At 52.1% G+C, this 19,804-nt stretch overlaps 1 protein-coding gene across 2 annotated transcripts in view; it reads right to left on the reverse strand.

Moving 5' to 3' along the window:
* Window positions 1-19,804, reverse strand: part of Nfatc1 (nuclear factor of activated T cells 1) — a 126,616-nt gene that overhangs the window by 32,804 nt on the left and 74,008 nt on the right. For both annotated transcript variants that reach the window (XM_045143022.1, XM_045143023.1), the window contains exon 9: window positions 7,453-7,838. In XM_045143022.1, coding sequence (XP_044998957.1) covers window positions 7,453-7,838 — 386 coding nt within the window. The remainder of the gene's footprint in view (window positions 1-7,452; window positions 7,839-19,804) is intronic.

The following is a 19,804-nucleotide window of genomic DNA, read 5'->3' on the forward strand; positions in this document are numbered from 1 at the left end:
AGAGAGCTGGAGAGATGGCTCAGGGGTTAAGGTGCTTGCCTGAAAAGCCTAACAACCCGGGTATGATTCCTCAGCACCCACATAAAGCCGGATGCACAAAGTGGTACATGCATCTGGAGTTCATTTGCAATGGCTAGAGGCCCTGGCGTGCCCATTCTCTCCCCCTTTCTCTCCCTCTGTCTGCTTGCAAATCAATTAAAAACTTATTATTTGGTTTTTTGAGGTGGTGTCTCTCTGTACTCCAGGCTGACCTGGAATACAGTATGTAGTCTCAGGGTGGCCTCAAACTTATGGCAATTCTCCTACCTCTGCCTCCCAAGTGCTGGGATTAAAGGCATGCACTACCACATCTGGCTTAAATTTTATTTTTAAAGAAATATGCAATAAGACAAGGCATCCCACATATAATGTCTACTCCAGGCCACTAGAAACTGCAGAGTCTTTAGGCCCTTGGCTCCAGTTCGTCCCAACAGCACCCCCCTCATCCCCTCAGCCATGCCCACCAGAAGAATCAGCCTTCCTCGTGCCCAGGGACTCACGTCACAGCCCTGCAGGTGACAGGCTGTCAGCCTGCAGCAGCACCCAGTATAGGTCTGAGGTAGCCAAGCACATTCTGTTGAGAGAGCCCAACGCAGCCATGACTCAGTCATTACTGCCTGTCTGCCTTGTCGGAAGGGGCCGGCGACCTAGTGATTTCAGAGGACCTGCGCCAAGCCCTGCCTCTCTCCACTCTTCCCGTCACCACAGCATACACTAACCCTTTGGTCTTTCCCAGCAACCGTTTTCCAGGCACTGACTACCTGGCACTTGGTTTGGATCTACAGGTGAGCAAACATCTGGTTACACACTGGCGTGTTTTAAGCTCACGTCTGTCTGTCTGATGTGCTTTGGGGTACGCACGGGCCTGGGAACACCCTTCGTGGCCCGCTTACCCTACAGTGAGCAGTGGGAAGTTTAACTCTACCTGCCAGCAGCTGCAGGTCTGGGTCTGGGGAACTCATAACTGTCCCTCAGGGTCTCCAGAGAGCTGTTCATGCAGCCTGCTGGTCTACCCTCCCGCCTCCCCAACCCGAGAGCAAGTCTCTGACCCTGGCAGTTAGCGTGTGGGATGATTTCAGCGCCTCGCAACTCCCATGCAGGCACCGCAGGGCACGAAGGATTGACCCGATGAGTTATCTGTACGGCTGAATTCTTTCTCCTATCCGTCATGTGGTGGCCTATGTCAGTAGCATTCACTACTCGGCGTGTTTGATCACTGCATACAGGCCCTTGCCATCATCGCCAGCAACAGGGAAGGCTGGGGCCTGGGCATCCTGCCAAGCTTAGTAAAACTTTCCATGAGGAAAGGTTTTTGTTCTCTTCCAGAGCAGCTTAAGCTCAGGAAAGACGGGGAGGGTGAGCGAAGAGAGACTCAGTCAGCCAGCAGACGCTGCCAGGCTGCCGCGTCTACCTGGCTTGTTGTTTTAATGACATCTAGACTCTCTGGACGTCCCGCAGCCACTGACAGAGCTGAAAGGCTGGATTGTGGCAGAGGCCACGGGGCAGTTGCCGTGACCAGTGGGCACAGCAGCAGAGCTAGCGGCTGATACCTCGGAATCAGCCACTCTGGCCACCAAGTCAGAAGGAAGGAGGGCGTCTGCGCAGCATGGTGTAGGTGGTGGGATTCCCCACCATACGCTGGAACAAACACGTGTGCCTCACTGTGTCTTAGGAGTTCCCAGGTATATGTTAAGTGGGAGCTGCTGGGTGCCAGGGAGATGTGCACATCCGCATGTGCCATTGAGAGAATGGTGGAAAGTTCAGGTAAAAAAAAATTAGCTCGAATGCAGTTTGGGTGCACATTTTTTAAAGCTTACATTTAAAATAACGAGAGAGCCACATGTTACTTGGAGAAATCTAAATTAAAAGATTAAGTCTTAGGGCACAGGGAGCTCAGTTGGTTAAGTGCTTGCCTCACAATGTTTGATCCCTGGTACCCATATTACAGAAGCCCAGCATGGTGGTGGATGCTTGAGGTGGAGGAAAGCAGGCCCCTGGGGCTCCCTGGCCAGCCAGTCCAGCCTACCTGACAAGATTTGCGTCAATGAAAGCTTAAGTCTTATGCAGACTGTTAAAATAAAGAAATTATTCGTGAAATTTATGTATAGGCCAAGAACTTGTATGATACCATGAGAGCAGAAATAAAGACAAAAAATCATGACTAGGGTAGAATTTGTTTTATATTCCGAGGTTTGAATTATTCCTTGAAGAGTATTTCATGGAATGTCAATAGATGTTTCCAAAAAAAAAAAAAAAAAGAAAAATAAAATAAAATCAGCCAGACGTGGTGGTGCACGCCTTTAATCCCAGCACTCGGGAGGCAGAGGTAGGAGGATCGCTGTGAATTCGAGGCCACCCTGAAACTCCATAGTGAATCCCAGGTCAGCCTGGGCTAGAGTGAGACCCTACTTTGAAAAACAAAACAAAAAATAAAATAAAATAAAATGAATAAAATAAAATAAAATCAGTGTTTAAAACAAACAAACAAACAAACAAAACGTTCTCGTAAGAAATGATTCCTCGAGGTAAGTAGACATTTGGGAAGTGTACTGCCTTGGAAGTTCTAGCAAGAGGCTCTGTGTAGAATCATTATGCCACGCACTGTTCACGTGAGAACCACCCTTCTGCTCTTGTGGTGCCAGTGCAGAGAATGTCTGTGCACAGAGCGGCCCATTCTCTTGGAGACCGGACATTGCATTTTGGTACTGCCAGTATTCTCTATATCCTTCCCCCAAAGACACAATATAAAAATCAAATAAAACCAGTGAACACCAGTAGACATATGGGATGCACCCTTCCTTACCTCCTCCTAGGCCAAGTGACCTTAGCATGACAGCACACGAGGCCCAGGCGTACTCCAGGTCTGCAGCGGGACCAGCAGGCGGGATAAAGCAGGGGCGGCAAAGGTGCGACAGGAAGCATTGGGGAGAGGGGAAGGGTAGGACAATGAAGCTGCCTTCCTGGGTTCCTTTCTCCCCACAGGTTGGGGACCACTCAGTCACCATTTCATCCTTGTGTTCGCTCCCACCCACCAGCAACTCTACAATTGTGGGAAACTGCACTCTGGGGAGGGCTGTGGGGTATTTCCTGCCATTAACAAGAGGGAGATTCCAGAAGAAATCCAGCAAAAGCCTGGAGCTTGCCCTGTCCCTCTGGACCGCACTCCGTGCTCCCCGCCACGGGAGTCCAGTTCAATTACAGTGGGAGAGAGCCAACCCTCACCACCTTCGAACAAAGTATGGCTCTCCCCAGAGTGCTTGTCCTTTTCTTTTCTTTTCTTTTCTTTTCTTTTCTTTTCTTTCTTTTCTTTTCTTTCTTTTCCTCTCCTCTCCTCTCCTCTCTTCTCCTTTCCCCCTCCTTCCTTCCTTCCTTCCTTCCTTCCTTCCTTCTTTCCTTCCTTCCTTCCTTCCTTTTCTTTTTTGGTGTGTGAATTTGTGTATAAATTCTGTATACACATGAAGAAACCGCAGACATCAGGTGACCTCCGCTAGTGCTGCTTCACCTTATTTTCCTGAAAATCTCACAGAATCTGGGTATTTTTTCTGTCAGGCCAGCTGATCAAGGAGGGCCAGTGATCCTCCTGTCTGTGCCCGCCCCCACCTCCGCACTGGGGTTATAGGCATGCGTAGCCACGCCTGGCTTTTCACATGGGTTTTAGGTCAAACTCAGGTCCTCATGTTTACACAGCAAGTGCTCTGACCAGGTGAGCCGTCTCCCCAGCCCACCCCTGTTGCATAAACTGAACAGACGAGACGGCTGCCCTTGCACTAACATCATCTGGGATATCCAGTGGAATCTGACTTCTGGCTTAGTTTAGGTTGGTTTGCATCTCCCTCTGCGCCTTCCCTGGGGTGGTGGCAACTTCAAACTGAAACCCACTGGAAAAGACACAGTGCTTAGAATAGATCCTTATGCCTAATGTCGGGCCCTCCCCCTATCTTCCTCTCCTTTTTTAAATTTTAATTTTCTTTTTTTTTTTTTTTTTTTTGAGAGAGAAAGAGAAAGAGGGCGAGAGAGAACATCAGGGACTTTAAGCCCCTGTGAACAAGCTCCAGAGGCATGCGGCCCTTGTGCGCATGTACAACATTGCACACTTGCATTACTTTTATGTCTGGCTATGTGGGACCTGGAGATTTGAACATGAGTTCTCAGGCTTCACAAGAATGCGCCTTAACTGCTGAGCCATCTCTCTAGCCCTTCCTCTCCTTTAGAGAGTTCCTAGCTCCTGATTTTTTATTTATTTGAGAGTGACAGAGAATGAAAGAGGCAGAGAGAGAGAGAGAGAGTGGGTGTACCAGGGCCTCCGGCCACTGCAAACGAACTCCAGACATCTGCACCCCCTTGTGCACATGGGGAATTGAGCCTCGAACTGGGGTCCTTAGGCTTCACAGGCAAGTGCTTAACCATTAAGCCATCTCTCCAGCCCCCTAGCTCCTATTTTTAAAGTCATCCCCCTTCCCTGAATATTCTGGAATGACTTGGGCTCTCTTGGGACATCCAGTGAAATTTAACAAAATACATATTCAAGAAGTTGGTGCTCCAACATCCCATCCTGTTCCCCATGGTCCACATGGCAACCCCAGTCCTGAGTTTTTCTGGGCTGTTTCCTAGATTCGCTGTCTCCTCCTCCCATCCATCCTCACCCCATGCCCTCAACAAAGTCATGTGTGACGTTGGCCACAGTGGCCTCAGGGGCAGTGGGAAACCCGGTCAGGACTGGCTTCCTGTCTCTGGGCCAGAGGGCACTGCCCAGATGTGGGAACTCAGGGATGGCTGGTCATACCTCTGATCAGGTGACAATCAACATTCCCCACAGGACCACAACAATAGCCCTCCAGGCTAAGTGGAACATCCCCACAGGACGTCACACCAGCAGTCACGAAGCAAAGTAGGCGAACCATAGGCACAGGGGCCAGTGTGCACCCTGGCCCCAGTGCCCACTTGGGCACACACTGGGCACACAGAATCCTTCAGAATATGAATCCAAGTGGAAGAAGAGGCTTGGGCAAGCAAGGGCCTCTGATGAGTCCTAGTGTGTGTGTGTGTGGGGGGGGGGGTTGTAGAAGGACAGCCAAAAGTACGTAAGCACTGCCAACAAGCACACCGCAGAGCAGGATTTGTTTGAAGGCTTCAATATTTTTTGGGCAAAAGGTTTGCATACAATCCTCATCCTCCCCCAAAAGCTTCAAGTTAGGAACTTTGCAGGAAAATGTTCAGCAAGATGTTTTGGCTCCTGAAGCACAAGAGTCTCGTCACCTGGGTGAACTTGGGGCTGACGCAGCCCATCCTCAGGAAGCCTGAAAGGTTACCTTGTCCCCAAGCTAGGCCACTCCATGCCTGAGGCATTGAGGAGAACTGCAGAGCCTGGGGCGCAGCACACATTTTGAAGTGCTCTTCCCAAGCTCCCCCCCACCCCACCCCACACACCTGCCACCCCGAAACAAAAGGGCTGCTGGATCGCTGGCAGGCAGGGACACGGAGGAGGAGATAGGCTGAGTGGTTGCAAGGCCTTGACCTCAGAAAAGGAGAGCTGAGCAAGTCCCTGAGCCATTCTGGGTCTCACCTGACTCCAGGTGCAGTGAGTGGCTGGATCTGCTCCAGATGTGCCGCTATGCACCTGGCCTTGCCGACAGCCCACATCTGGGGAGGCCTCAGAAGGGAGCCCCAACTCCCATAAACAACCAGAGCCGGCAGGAAAACACCACGGGGCCTCCTCCCAGTGGGCAGATTGCTGGGCCTCTGGTCTTGTGGCTGGGTGCCACAGCAGGCAGTTACATGGTCAGCGAGCCTCTTATCGCCCAGCCAGAGGAGCACAATGTCCAAGGGAGAATAATAAACACAGACACACAGAGAAGAACAAGGAGGCGCCGTGTCACTCACTACAGAGAACACTAATGCCCAGAGGTTCTGCGCCCACCACAGGCCACTTGGGCAAGGCGGGACCCAGATGTGCTTCAGCTCCGAGCAAGCAGCTCTGCCCTGGAGCCACAGTGGAGAGGGTTACCCTATCCTCAATCCCAATTGCTGGGCTCCTGACGCTTGTCGCACATTTAAACATTCTTTTTGGCCTATGCATGTGGATGTAGTATGTGCATGCGTGGACATTTGCATATGTGTGGGTGCACGGAGGTGTGGATGCGTGGATGTGTGGGTGTATGTGGAGGTCAGAGACTGAAGTCAGGTGCCTTCCTTGGCTGCTGTCTGGCTCATTTTCTTCTTAGTCGGGGTGTGTGTCACTTGAATTGAGAGCTTACCAGTTTAGTTAGTCTAGCTAGCCAGCTGGCCCTGGAGGATCTCCAGAGTGCTGGGGTTTCAGGCAGGCTGCCACACTTGCCTGGCATTTATGTGGGTCCTGGGGATCAGAACTCAGGTCCTCATGCCTGCTTGGAAAATGCTTTGCTACTAGTACATCTCTCCAGTCCATTTAAATATCTCACATGGCATCCCAGAGAACAGTGTCTTCTTTTTAAGAACATTTTTGATTTATTTATTAGAGACAAAGAGAGGGAGGGAGAGAGAGAGAAAGAGACAGAAAGAGAGAGAGAAGAACTGGCATGCCAGGGCTTCTAGCCACTGAAAATGAACTCCAGACACATGCACCACCACCTTGTGCATCTGGCTTATGTGGGACCTGAGGGATCGAACCTGGGCCCTTAGGCTTCACAGGCAAGTGCCTTAACCACTAAGCCATCTCCCCAGCCAGAGAACAATATCTTCTAATCAGGCCTTGGTATTGAGACTGCTCTCTAAGGAAGTTTCCTAGATGCAATGAAGACCTGACCACAGGCCAAGCTCCAAGAGGGACTTCTGTTGAGACTTTCTCAACTTGAGCCGTGCAATTATTTGCTCAGCGTTTGACAGTGAATCTGAGAGCTCCGAATCCGGATCAGTACTATCCAAGCAGGGGTCACCAGCATGGCTAGAGAAGATCCACTAACATGTAGCCTGGCTGGCTGGAGATGGTTCCACACAACACAACACCACGACAGGACCACAATGCATACTTTGCAGTATCTCCCACCCCGACGTCAGCCTAGGGGCCACGCGACCTCTCTTTCCTTCCTGAGGAAGGTGGCGTGCACACCTACGCGGCCGTGGGCACTTACCATCGTCCAAGTATAACTGGTCCAACTCTTCAGGCTCGCGCTTGATGACTACAGGAATAGGGGCCAAATTACAGTCACTGTCCTCACACACCTCTGGCAGTGACAGTGGCCCGGTGGCTGAAGACTCGTTTCTTTGAACCTTCTTCTGCAGTTGGAGCTGCTGCTGGTGACCCGTGGCGGAAGCGTGGCCTGAGGACTGTAAGCAGGTTGGCTCGTGGGCAGCAGATGGAAGCGGAGAAGAGGGGCTGTTGGGACAGAGCACTTGTTGGCAACCAAGGGAGCAGCTACTGCTCAGATGTGGACTCACCTGCGTCTGCAGCAGGGCGGGCGGGGGCTGCTCGGGCGAGCCGGGCTGCAGCGCCACGGGTCTCGGCGCTTCCTGCATCACGGGAGCCTCCGCAGCCGGCGGCTGGAGTCCAAGGTGACCGCCGTGGCCTGGGCTGGCAAGACCCTTGGCGTAGGCAGCGGAAGAGAGATCGTGGAGCTTCGGGCTTGTGCTGGGAGGTGTGGACATCAGGGTGTTCCTCTGTGAACAGGGGGCAAAGCCGGGCACCAGGCAGGAGCCAGGGTCAGGAGGCATGGTGAGCTGTTGGCTGAAGTAGGGCCTCTGCAGAGGACTCAGTCCCTGGCTCATTGGTCCACAGGTCAGGGCCGGCTCAAAATCATCGGTGGGTTCTGTCTTTATAATTGGGACTGTGAGAAGGGAAGAAAAAAGTTAAATAAACATGAGTTGCAGATGGGTAAGGCCAGGCTGTGGCTAGGATACCCTGTGCAAAACAAACAACGTCTTGACTGAGCCCCTGTGTCTCTGCCGGTTCTCCCACCCAATTAAAAACAGGGTGAGTCATTGGCTGAGAAAGTCGCAGCTGGTTCTAATATGAAGAGAACTATTTTCCTTGGAATCTCCCCCAGCACTAACGTGCTATAAAAATCTATTTGCAAACAGCAGTAGGAGCTTTGGGCCCAAGGGCCTGTGGATTTGTAGCAATCAAAGCAAAAACTTCGGCTTGGAGGCATTTGCTACAATGTTGCTACTGATGCCTATGGTAAGTTCTGCTCATTGGTGAACTGAACGTGTGGCGGGCGAGTTGGCCTTAGGAAGTCAGTGAGAATCCAGGAGTGGAGGGGAAAAGCCATTAGCCGCAGATCCTTCTCAGGTTCACAGGGGTGCCATGACTCTGCTCCCCTCTTGCCTCTCATACTAAACTCAATACAGTCAGCTATCTCTGGGAGACCAAGCACCCCTGAACAGGAGCCAGAGTATCCAGTTCTCTCGGGACCTCTTTGTCTATCTCTCATGAGAAGGCCCATCACGTAGGGCAAAGTCAGAGAGAAGATGTGGCCTCTTTGGCTAGGCACCTGTCCCGGGCTGTGGTCAGAGCAGAGGCGCCAGTCTCCTGCCTAGTGGCAAGTGCCTCTGTGACTTGGTCTCTGTAGGAAACGTTAGGAAAAGAATGTTGTGAGCCAGGAAGACATTGGGGGCTAATGCCCCCCTTGCCCACTGCCTGTGCCATGGCACACTTGTTGATCTACCACTTCTGCCATTCAGAGAGCCATAGGACAGTTGGGAGAAAATACAGGTGACCCACAGTAGCTCCCTGAGCTCATGACAGATGCAGAGCAGGGCGTGTGAAAAACAGTCATAGGATTTTCTAACCGTGCGTTATACCTCCACATGTCATGCATGTGTGCGGGTTTAAGCAGCAGGTCAGCCACGTGATGGAACCACTCTACCATTATGGCCCCTTAAACGAACACACACATACACTCTCTCTCTCTATGCACAAACACACATGCCACAAATGCAGACCTGGCCTCCTTGTGAATAAGTTGAAGCATATCTACATTTCAGGAGGAAAACCTTTAGCCACACGCTGAGCTGGCAAGAACGTGTGTCTGTTCTCCATTAGTGTCGGGCCTCTGTGCCACCGGCCGCTGTGAGCGATGAACGACCCTCTCTCCTGAAGTCTTGCTCCATCTGGAGCTCCTTGCAGAATCCTGCCTCCTGGGCAGCTCCCCTGCAGGCAAGGAAGCTCCACAGCAGACCTGGACAAGGTTGTGGCGTGTTGATCCAGGAGACCCCCCTTCCCTATGGCGATACTGTTCTGAGAGGTGGACCCCGGTGGCTCCCACATACTACCCACTCAGCCTCCAAGTCCGCAGGCGACAGGGGAGACCATCAGCTGCTGCAGATGTTTCTGTATGTATTTCCTTACAGTCTTATCTTTAAAGCTCGTCCTGTGCTTGAGTAGGCAGGGCAGCCTCTGGAGAGGCCAGATCCCAGAAGGAGCCAGCATTTAAAAGGCTCATCGGTAGAGAAGTTGGCAGTGGTCCATGTCATCTTAGACTCTTAGCTTGAGACTCTCTTATCCACTCTAGAAGCTACACTCAGCTGAAGTGGCACCGGGTCCTCCAGGCCAGTGTTCCATCTGAGTCCTGGTATCCCCAGGCATGACCACAGGACAATCCTTTCTCCATGGCTTACCTGAGGAGTGTGGTTCACCTGGGGAGAGGGGAGACTGAGTCCAAGGTTGACGGCTAATGGATGGTTGGTCTTTACACGGTAACCCAACTGCCTTCCAAGAAAAGATATGCAACCCCTGAGCACGTGTGCCATGTCCTTCAGTAAAGGGCACTGCCTACTTGGGCTCCAGGAGCTGTGCAGCCTTGTACTGGAATCAGGCTAGAGATGCCATACATGCAACGATGCCAGGATAACCAAGCACGCTCAGATGTTCAGCTGGTCACAGGAGGGAAGAGGATCAGGTCCATGAGCAGTCGGAATTTCCTGCGTGTCCAGCACTCCAGAGGTGGGACGTCCGTGCATGGTGATTGGTGGCTTTTATCTCTATAGGAAAATCCTTCGAGTTGCTTCCTGACAAGGGCTATGATGGCCTGCCACTGGGTCTGACCTCTAAGCCATGCTTGGAGGAGTGTCTCTACTTGGACAGGAGGCCCAAGCCCAGCTCAGGATGGTGGTATGCCAGGTTGCAGTGTGTTTGTGGGCAGGCACTTGGTGGTTTGGTTAGTGTAAGACCTGGAAAAGCTCTTCCCACAGGGTTTCCTATTATCTTTCCCATCAGTAATTGAGTGGCTCAGGCCTTTGTTTCAACAGTGGTCAATGGCTGCCTCTGGAGCTACGGTGGCTTGAGGGCACCATTACGAGTAGAGGCTCCAGTGCTGAGCAGGCCTCATGCACAAGGTTGCCTTGAAGAGCCTCCCTGAAAGAAAGAGCCTGATACAGCTCACCAGATGCCTGTCTGTCCTTTCTCTTCAGGACACGGGAGCCACAGGCGCAGGAAGGCGAAGGGCTAGGCAGGTCCCAGGTCTGGTGGGAGGGACAGGAGGCCAAAAGGGCAACCAAAGACAAAATGTATGACGTCTGGCAGAAATCAGAAAACAGCTGGGAAGTCCACTCACTTGGCACTAGAAAGTCACCTATGTGAAGTGGGTCCCACCCTCCTGAAGGACTCTCTCCCCCACAGGCTGCTGAGGAATGGGGAGTCCTCCCCTCTTCCACCCCAAGCTGACCTTCTGGGTCCTGCAACTTGCAGGACAACATATTATCCAGGTATGAGCCTATCTAGAATGCTCTGTGGGGGGTGATGTGTGTGTGTGTGTGTTGGGGGGGACAGGCCACACTTCAGGAATGGGTCCCCACCCAGCACTGGCCCAACTGGCTCAAGCATGTCATAAATCCAGAATTGGAAGCTGCCTGGTGGAATCCAGATCCTAACAGGCACCTGGGGGCAGAGCTGGGTCCAGCCAATTTCTGTGAGGGCACAGATCTGGCCCCAGACAGGCACAGCCGTCATTAAGAATGACCCCATAGACAGGCCAAGAGGACCCCTTACGTAGAGAGTCTCTCAGTTGAGAGTTGTCCCTGTGAAAGGGCTGATGTCCACATGTGAAGGTTCAATCTGAAAGAAGCCTGGTACTTTTCAGAGTTCGTGATCTTAAAACCGAACACTCGAGAAGGTTGAATTCATTCCCACTGGGCTGCTCTCCCGTGGCACTGGGTTTCCAGCCGGGTCCCAGGGCCAGCGTGACTCTCCTATAAAATCAGTTTCTGAGCTCTGTAAAACCTGGCCCCGACTGTGCTTCGTGACATGAAAGGCACAGGCCCAAACACAGCTAGCCAGTAAATGCCAGTGAATGTAATTTATCTGCCACAAAGCGGCAGGGACATCTAGCACGGTCTGGATTCAGGCCAGCAATCCAGAGGATGCAGTAGGCCAGGTGAGGAGTGGACAGGTAGTGCCCACCCTAAAAAGCCTGTGGATTTGCTTGTTATGACCTGTTGAAGACGCCTCGGCCATGGCCCCACCTCTCTCTGACCTCCCCAGATTCCTGCTGGAAGTTGCACAGTCACACAAAGTGAGAGAGGCTCCATATGTGCACAGGGCACACGTGTGCCAATATGTGCACAGGGCACACATGTGCCAGTGATGGCTGTGGAACTCCCAGGCTGCTAGCCCTGGGAATGCAGAGCGGACTGGGACAGGGGCTCCAAACTGGGCCGCAGGCAGGAAGGAAGGCAGGGAGAAGACTGCTTCCCACCACTGGCTTCTCTATAACCAGCAGCTGGGACAACAGGTCCGCTCAAGAATCTCCACACTGCCGTTCTGGAGGCGGTGACTGGAGAAATGGGGGTACAAAGATTTGGAACCAGTGTTGTGGGAGATGCCTTTTCAAAACCAGCATCTGGTGCTCAGCTCCCTCAGCCTCTGAACCAGACCTCAGCCTGATGATGTTTGGGGGACACTGTCATACAGTTCAGCATCAAGGGAACACACAACGTGTGTCCCCTGCCACCTGCTGACCCTGAGATGACGTCCCCCCCCAACTTTTTCCTGACGGACTCACCCTGGAGTGCTTATAGCTAGATTGCCAAAGGGCTGGCTGAGAGTGAGAGGCGTCAGTTTCTCAACAACCCACTGGAGGAGGATGGGTAATAAGAACCCTTCTTGTATAAGACGCGGAACATCCCGGATGGAGACCATCCCAGCCTCTTCTCTGGGCTCCCCACCAAAGCCTGGCCTTCTCTAGGGGTTGATGCCTCAACCCCACACTGGTCTTGTTGTCCATCTCTGATGGAAACAGTAGAGGGCTGCTGGTGGCTGGCTGGCTGGATGGCCACTAAGCACAGCTTAAGTCCATTTGAGGACAGAGCTGCTTGCCCACTGGTAGAGGAAGGACCCGAGAGTCACGTTCCCCTGTTCCAACCCCGAGGTTCTCCCTAGCAACTGAGAACGTGCAGAAACCAAGTCACTCCTCCCACCCTCTGCTCTCCCCATGGCTTTCAAGGAAGCTCAAAGCCCATGTATCTTCCAATGTGCCATCTCATTACTACATTTCTCATATGCAGTTGAGACCACTTGAGCCTCCCAGGCCGATGCCTCCTGTTTCTTATTAGCGAGGAAATAGAAAGAACGTGTCCTGCACAGACGCCCCAGGCGCTGGTCTGTCTCCTGCTGGAGGGAGGCAAGAGTGTGACGCAATGTCTCCGGGTTGGACTGGAGTGGGGGGCAGTAAGGGGATCCAGCAGAGCGTAGCTCACTGCAATGCTATGCAATGGCACACCAAAAAAAAAAAAAAAAAAAAAAAAATCACCACATTACCCAGGCGGTGAGTTTATCATCTGTGTTTATTACGGAAAGCAAGTGCATGAAGGATTAATGCCAATCTTTCAGGCCGGCTGTAGTGTACAAAGCATGCTCTCACAGAGAAGGTGGGTTGTTGGCCCATGTGACCAAGCTCACACCCAGCCCAACACAATGCCGAGTCTGTGCGGCCACGCGGGGTGTTCGCCACTGTGCGCACCTGATGCTGCACACCTGACACAGCCACACTCCGGTCCTGGAGCCTCATGCTTCACAGCTCTTCTGGAGGCTCAGAAGGCCGTCACAGGTTGGCACTGGTGTGTGGAGCTTGGCTCCTCACTGATTCTAAAGACAGATGTGGGGTTCTGCTCAGAGCCACCTGGGGACCTGTGTCCCAGAGAGGAGGAAGCTTCAGACTGAACCGGGAGTCACAGGCCTCCAACATCCCTTGCAGCCAAGTGCAGGTGACACCTTCAGCGACAGACATTCAGTAAGGGGAGGGAGACGGCTCTTCCCTGGGCCCATCCCCTGCAGCCCATGCTATGATGGTCTGTGGGCCAAAGAGCCTTATAGAACTTTCCTCAAATGGATCCTATCTCCACAGGGTAATAGTGAGCACAGGTTGCCTCCTAGCCATTCCAGCAGGCACATTCCACACAGGTTCTGTTCGGCTGGTGCTCTGCTCCTGGGCCTGTCAAAGCCGCTCCTTTAGGGCCCTCCCCCAGGTACGGCTGGTAGACTGAGCTTCTGATGTGTTCTCTGTCAGGCCTGTATCAGAACCGGCTCTCGGAGGGCGCCTCTGTGCCCAGGTACAGGATGCAGCCAGGGCTGGCATGACTCAGATTTGAGCAGTGTGCACGGTGCTGAGCTCCAGCCAGGCCTGGGTCTGTGAGGGCCAGCGCACAGAGGCTTTCCTGGAGGCCATGAGCATCCCTGCCTGCTGGGAACACACTCTCCTAAAGCCACCTAGAACGTGAGTCTGGAAACAGTCAGTTCGGTCCAGCTAGCCAGGCTTCCCTTGCCCAGGTCCAAGCCTGTGGACGGAGAGCTGATTTCTGCCACTGCCTTTTTATCTAGCTATTTAGGTATTTCACAAACACCCATCGACTGACTTAGCAAAGGTAGCAAGAGGGTCCCCAATAGGACCCAAGAGCAGATGAAAACCTTGTTCAGCTTAGCTTTGAATCCAAGGCTGCCACCCAGATGAGGGGAATGAAGGCTTGGGCCAGCTCTGATGGGCTGGGGGAGAGGAGAGGAGTCCAGGATGTCCCAAGTACACAAACTCTCATGACCTCTACTTGGGCTTTAGTTCAGTAGTGGAGTGTTTCCCTAGGGTGTAGGAGGCCCTGGGTTTGAACTCTAGCACAGAGGCAGTGTAAGGCATGACTTTCCTCCTAAAGGACAGGTGGGATGGGGCTGGTCTCTCCTGCAGGAGCAATGTGGGTGAATTTTGGGGGCTCCTCATATGGACCTGATGTCACAGGCTTTGCTTCTGTGCCTGAGGGGAGCCATGCATTTCTTCCACAGATCAGAGCTATGCAGACGGCATGTCCCTGCCTGGGGTTACAAGCATCCTTCAGGTCTATGTAGACAGACAGACAGATAGACGTTGGGGCTTCAGGCTCCACCAGGCATTAGCACCTCACAAATCCAGCTGTTTTCTTTGGGGAAAAAAAGATGGGCTCTCTAAGAAAAAGGAACAGTCACATGACCTTGCCAGCAACATTTCACTGACACCTGTCACCTGTCCACTCTGTGCCCGACAAGACAGCCCAGTGTGTGTGATGCACAAAGAGGGTCAGTGAGTGTAGAGAAGACACATAATCGAGCAGATGGTACTTTCATCAGGTTTTCTTGGAAACTCTTGTCTCAATTAAGCTTCAGCGTGAGCGTGTGCGGTACATTTGCATGTTGGATGGGCAGCCACTGTGCCAGGACACAGCCGCTAGTGTCGATATGGAAGGGAGCTGCCCTCTCACTACGTGACCATTTGTCTAGTTCATTCCCACACAGCCTCAGTTTCCCCAGCTATGACACAGACAGAAGAACCTGCATAAAGACCGCGAGGCGCGGAGCCTCTGGGACAAAGCTTATTTCTGCAGGGGTAATGGACGTCTGTCAGCTACAGGCCACATCATGCTTCCTAAGCTCTGCAAACCCAAGGTAGGCAAACCCAGGTTCTCCAAAACTCACCATTAGGAAGTAGGGCTTTTAGGAGATAACGAGGCTCAGTTGCTATTATGGGTGGCCTTCCTGTAGGACCGGTATCCTCACAGGACTTTCTCTGTTTCTGCCTTGTGGAGGACCCAGTGACAATCTGATAGAATCTGACAGGTGGCCACCCTGATGTTGGGCTAGCAGCCTCAGGACTGAGGAACATTGCCTGATGTTTAACCTGTCTGTGGTTCTTGGTCACCACAGCTGGACAAGTGTCCTCCTTGGAGATCCTCTTTTTTATCCACAGTGACACCTGGCTACCAGACAGAAACATCCAGAGTGCTGCCGTGCCTGCCAATGGCCTCCTCAGTAAGCGTGCCATGCACAAGCGAGGAGCTGTTCTCTCCTTGCCCCTCCTGTTGTACACTCACATTTTCAAGTGACCTCAAGTGTTTCAGCTTGAATTATTTTACAAGGTACGTTTTGCAGTGTTGGACAAAAGAGTTTTTGTTCAAAAGTTTAAACTCCTAGAAGACAAAGATGCAATTGTCCAGTCATGAAAGCCCAGGTTTCTGCCATCAACACAAACAAGCATCAATGATAACCTGAGGGCAGGACTTGGGGGGGGGGGGAGGAAAGCGGTAAGTGATGCTGTCCAAGTCCAGGCCTAGAGGGCTTCACACCTCTTTGTCCTTCCAAGAGGATCTGAGAGCCAGTGGATGGAAAGACACATCTGCCGAGCTTCCTGGGAACACATAAGTGTATCCATGGTGTCCTGTAGAGCTTAGTCTCGGGGTGTCTAGGAAGGCTGAGTTTTTTGGAGTCCCAAGGAAGTTCATATTCCAGTAGAGACCACCACAGAGAGTTCTAGAGGTGCCTTTATAACAGAGGTTCTACTTGAACTAGGACCAGCCAGCCCAAGGGCTTTTGAACACTATCTCAATGAATCCTCATGTCAGCCCTACAGGTGGGAGGCAAGAAGGTCTCCTTTCCAGGAGCATCCTACTGGTCAGTCATATGTCTCCAGTCCCAGTGATGGAGCAGCGCCTGACCCAGGCAGGGGTGGGGACAGCATTGTCTTCTGTGGGTGCCATCCCATGTCCCCAGTGTGGGAGAGCTGGCTCTCCCCTGGGGCACAGCCAGGTGGGGATGCAAGGACCAGTGAGGCTGACAGAGACAGGTGGTGGTAATAAAGCCAAAACTCACATCAACGCCGTTCCACCCAATAGTTGCCGAGGCTGTACTTTGCTTTAAGAGTGGCTCCCCCTTCTCGTGGCTTGGGTCTGGGGTGTGCCATGGTAACAGAGAACAGAGCTAGGAAGGGTGGCCAGGGAGCCCTGGGAACACTCACGGGCACCACCTGGCAGCCATCTCCATTGGCAGAATGCAGGTGGAGTTAACTTCTCTAGCCTGCCTTCAAGCTCACACTTGCCTTGGGGTGCAGGCTTCTTGGGTGTTCAGATCACAACGACTCACACTTCTGTTTGATTTTGGTGGCACGTGGCCTTTAGATTTCTAAACAAAACCACCTTCTGCCCCTCATCTTGATGGGCTGCTGTGTTCCGTGGTTCTCAGTAAGAACCCTTGGTATAGATCGACCCTGTCCAGCCCCATACAGAAGTGTGCTTCCCCTGATCCTAACAATCCCGCAGTGGGGACCTGAATGTCACAGCTCTCATCTCACAACAGGTCTGACGGTACATTTGTTTTGTGATTCGGTCTCTCTCCACTCTGATTTCTTTAGGGTAACCTTCCACCTTCAGCCCTCGTTTGAAAGTACAGGGTCTTGGGCTGGAGAGATGGCTTAGTGGTTAAGTGCTCGCCTGTGAAGCCTATGGACCCCGGTTCGAGGCTTGGTTCCCCAGGTCCCATGTTAGCCAGATGCACAAGGGGGTGCACGCGTCTGGAGTTCGTTTGCAGAGGCTGGAAGCCCTGGCACACCCATTCTCTCTCTCTCCCTCTATCTGTCTTTCTCTCTGTGTCTGTTGCTCTCAAATAAATAAAAAAAAAAATGAACAAAAAATATTAAAAAAAAAAAAGAAAGAAAGTACAGGGTCCATGTTAAGCTCACGGTGTGTGTACTTATAATGTCAACGTTAGCATCTTGGCATAAGGGTATGCCCGGCTCTCGTTTAACCTGAGACTACCTCGGGCATCACAAGATAAGCAGGCTTCTTCCCAGCTTCACGTTTCCTGTGGATGAAGACATGCCAGTGCCCCCACTGTGAGCAAGAGTTAATTCCTTTCTCCTCTACTACATACATACGCATGGGAAACAGACACTCCTCTTCAGCAGGGAATGGCTATCAGAGTTTACGGGGCCAGAACTCCTTCAAAGGTCCAGACTTCCCTTGGCCATCCTCCCACATCTGTTGCCCAGCACTGCACACATTTATAACTCCCAGAGGCTTGGCTCTAATGCATGGTGTTATCCTGTGGGGGAATTAGCTCAGGAAGAATGTTCTAGAACGTTTGCCGGACAAGTTGGACTACTGAGCACAGTGGTTTTAAGGAACTGCAGTGGCCAGCTGATTGCCGAGGGTCACTGTGTTGAGAGTAAATGCCACCAGGCAACTCTCCCTGGCATTCTATATGCCCTCCATGCTCTTCATGAAGACTTTATTATTATGTTTTGCTCTTAGGGGAGACTATCAAGATCAGAGTTGCCAGAATTGATACCCCCTTATGGGTCACATGCTGTCCCATGATCTATGTCATTGAAATCAGGGAGTGTTCTGTCATGTAAAGCCTGGCCTCAGTGTCAGCAGGTGGGACATCCCATGCATCAGCCCCGGACACAGTGATGCCAATGGGACAGGGGTCATGCTGGATAGTGGGCATGTAGGAGGATGGCCAGAGGCTGTACACAAAGCTCACTGCGGTACCACCATGCTCAGTGCTACCTACACTCTGCACCCAGATCGGGGGGCAGGGGGTTAGCAAGTCTAAATGGGCATTTGCAGTGGCGCCACAGTCAGGAGAAGGCTGGCTCACACCACATTTAAGTTCATTCCCAATCCTCCATGATCCCTGGATTTAATACTGCAACCAAGAATCCGCTGAAGCCTATAGCCTTTTCCCATGAAGTTTACTTGGATCTTAGCTCATTCACGTGACCAGAAAGATGGGCTTATCAATACCAGGAAGGGAAGAGAGTGTGGCTCTTTCTCATGGAATGTGATTCTCCAGATATCTCATGGCTCCACCCTAGGATCCATGCCCCTGCAGGGAGGCCAAGGGTTCTCAGTGGCCCAGGGATCCCTGATCTTCAAGTAGATTACCCAGAGGGTTGACCAACTGATGCTGGTCCTGCCTAAGCTATTTCCCTTCCCCACAGTCATGTGCAGGTCCCCATAGCCAGGTGAGTCTCTGCCCTCCCATAGGGTCCTGGTGTCCAGGGGAAGGTGTTCTTGGGTTCTGAGGATGGCAGGAACTCTCACCTGCATAGCTGTGCACCAGCTAGAGCACCAGAAGATTCCTAGGTAGCCAACTAAAATGCCCTCAGGAAAAGAGACTGAGTCTCAAAGATCCAGTGGTTTCTGGTGATTTACCTTTTCACTTACATAAACAACTGACTTTAGGATGTGCTCTTGAATTTGCAACTCAGTTCTCTTTTCCTTTTAAAAAGCCCCAGTGCCTGTGAACAGGCATGGGGTCCTGCTTTGTTTGGTGGATCAGGGATGGATAACGCTCTCTGAAAGCTCAGGTTAGCATGAATGTTCACCTTGGGCCTCGAACAGGAGATAGTCCCTACACTTAGTCTTTATTCTGCAATTCTAACTGGTATGTGGGAGTCAGAGCTCAGACCAAGACATTTCTAGCACAGCCTCCCTGCTCTCCCATCTCAGCATTGGTTCTCCGTCAGCCTGACCACCATCGGTCAGTGAGGAAGATGACATATTCTCCTTCCAGAGAGTGAAGTTAGAAATGTGACAGCCTTTCTGGCTGGGCTGGGGCGCTCTGCGGCGTCCTTTCCAGGTGTGTGTTTTTGTCATCTGTGCCTAATGGCTATCCCAGGGATGCCAGAGGAGCCGGTGCAGGATTTCCAGCGGGGTGTGCTCCTTCTCTTTACAGAGTTTTATACTCAAGTGGAAACTTCTCTTCATTAGACAACCCCCACCCCCGACTATCCCTGGGGTGGACAGGCTGGCCCGGTTCTCTTTCCAAGGCCACCACAGACTATGCGCCAAGGACATCAGTCCCGCAAACCAGAAGCCCGACACATTCAGCCTATTTCTCTGTCATCTGATCACTGTCGCAGTTCACTTGGAAAGTGAGGAGGAAATGGGGCCAGAGGACACGGTTGAGTGTCATCCAGTTGGGTGTATCTGCTTCTGAGGCATCAGGCAGCAACTTTAGTGTTCAGACGAAAGTGCAGAAGGCTGGTGGCCACAGAGATGTCCTCCCTCCTCACAAGCCATCGAACAACTTGGGCATTTTGATTTCAAGCACCCTGAAACTTAAGAGTGGCTGATGTGGGGGGGGGGAATGGTGTGCACAGTAACAGACCCTTTCCCCAGATGAGGTAGTGCCTGATGTCAGCTCTTGAGGCATCCTTATTCCTAATTTTGAAGGCTGCCCAAAATGAGACTTGATTCTACATTTCTGTGCATGAAAATAAATTTCACAGGTGGGGTTGAATGGATTTATTGCTGCTCTCTCGTTTACCTCAACAGCACATTTTATGAGCTTAAGGGGAACCTGCCCGACTGCAGTGGTTCAGCAACAGCCAAAGACGCACAGCCCAAATGCACACGACACCCTCTTAATGATTCAGCGAAGCCCCGGGGGGGGGGGGGCGGGGGTGCTTACAACCTCACAACCTGTGCCTAAGGAGCTAACCCAAAGTACCACACAACTAGGTTTGTTAAGAGCCCTCTCAATCTGTCCCCATGAGAC

This window comes from Jaculus jaculus, chromosome 2, assembly GCF_020740685.1.
Source record: "Jaculus jaculus isolate mJacJac1 chromosome 2, mJacJac1.mat.Y.cur, whole genome shotgun sequence".
Lineage (NCBI taxonomy): Eukaryota > Metazoa > Chordata > Mammalia > Rodentia > Dipodidae > Jaculus > Jaculus jaculus.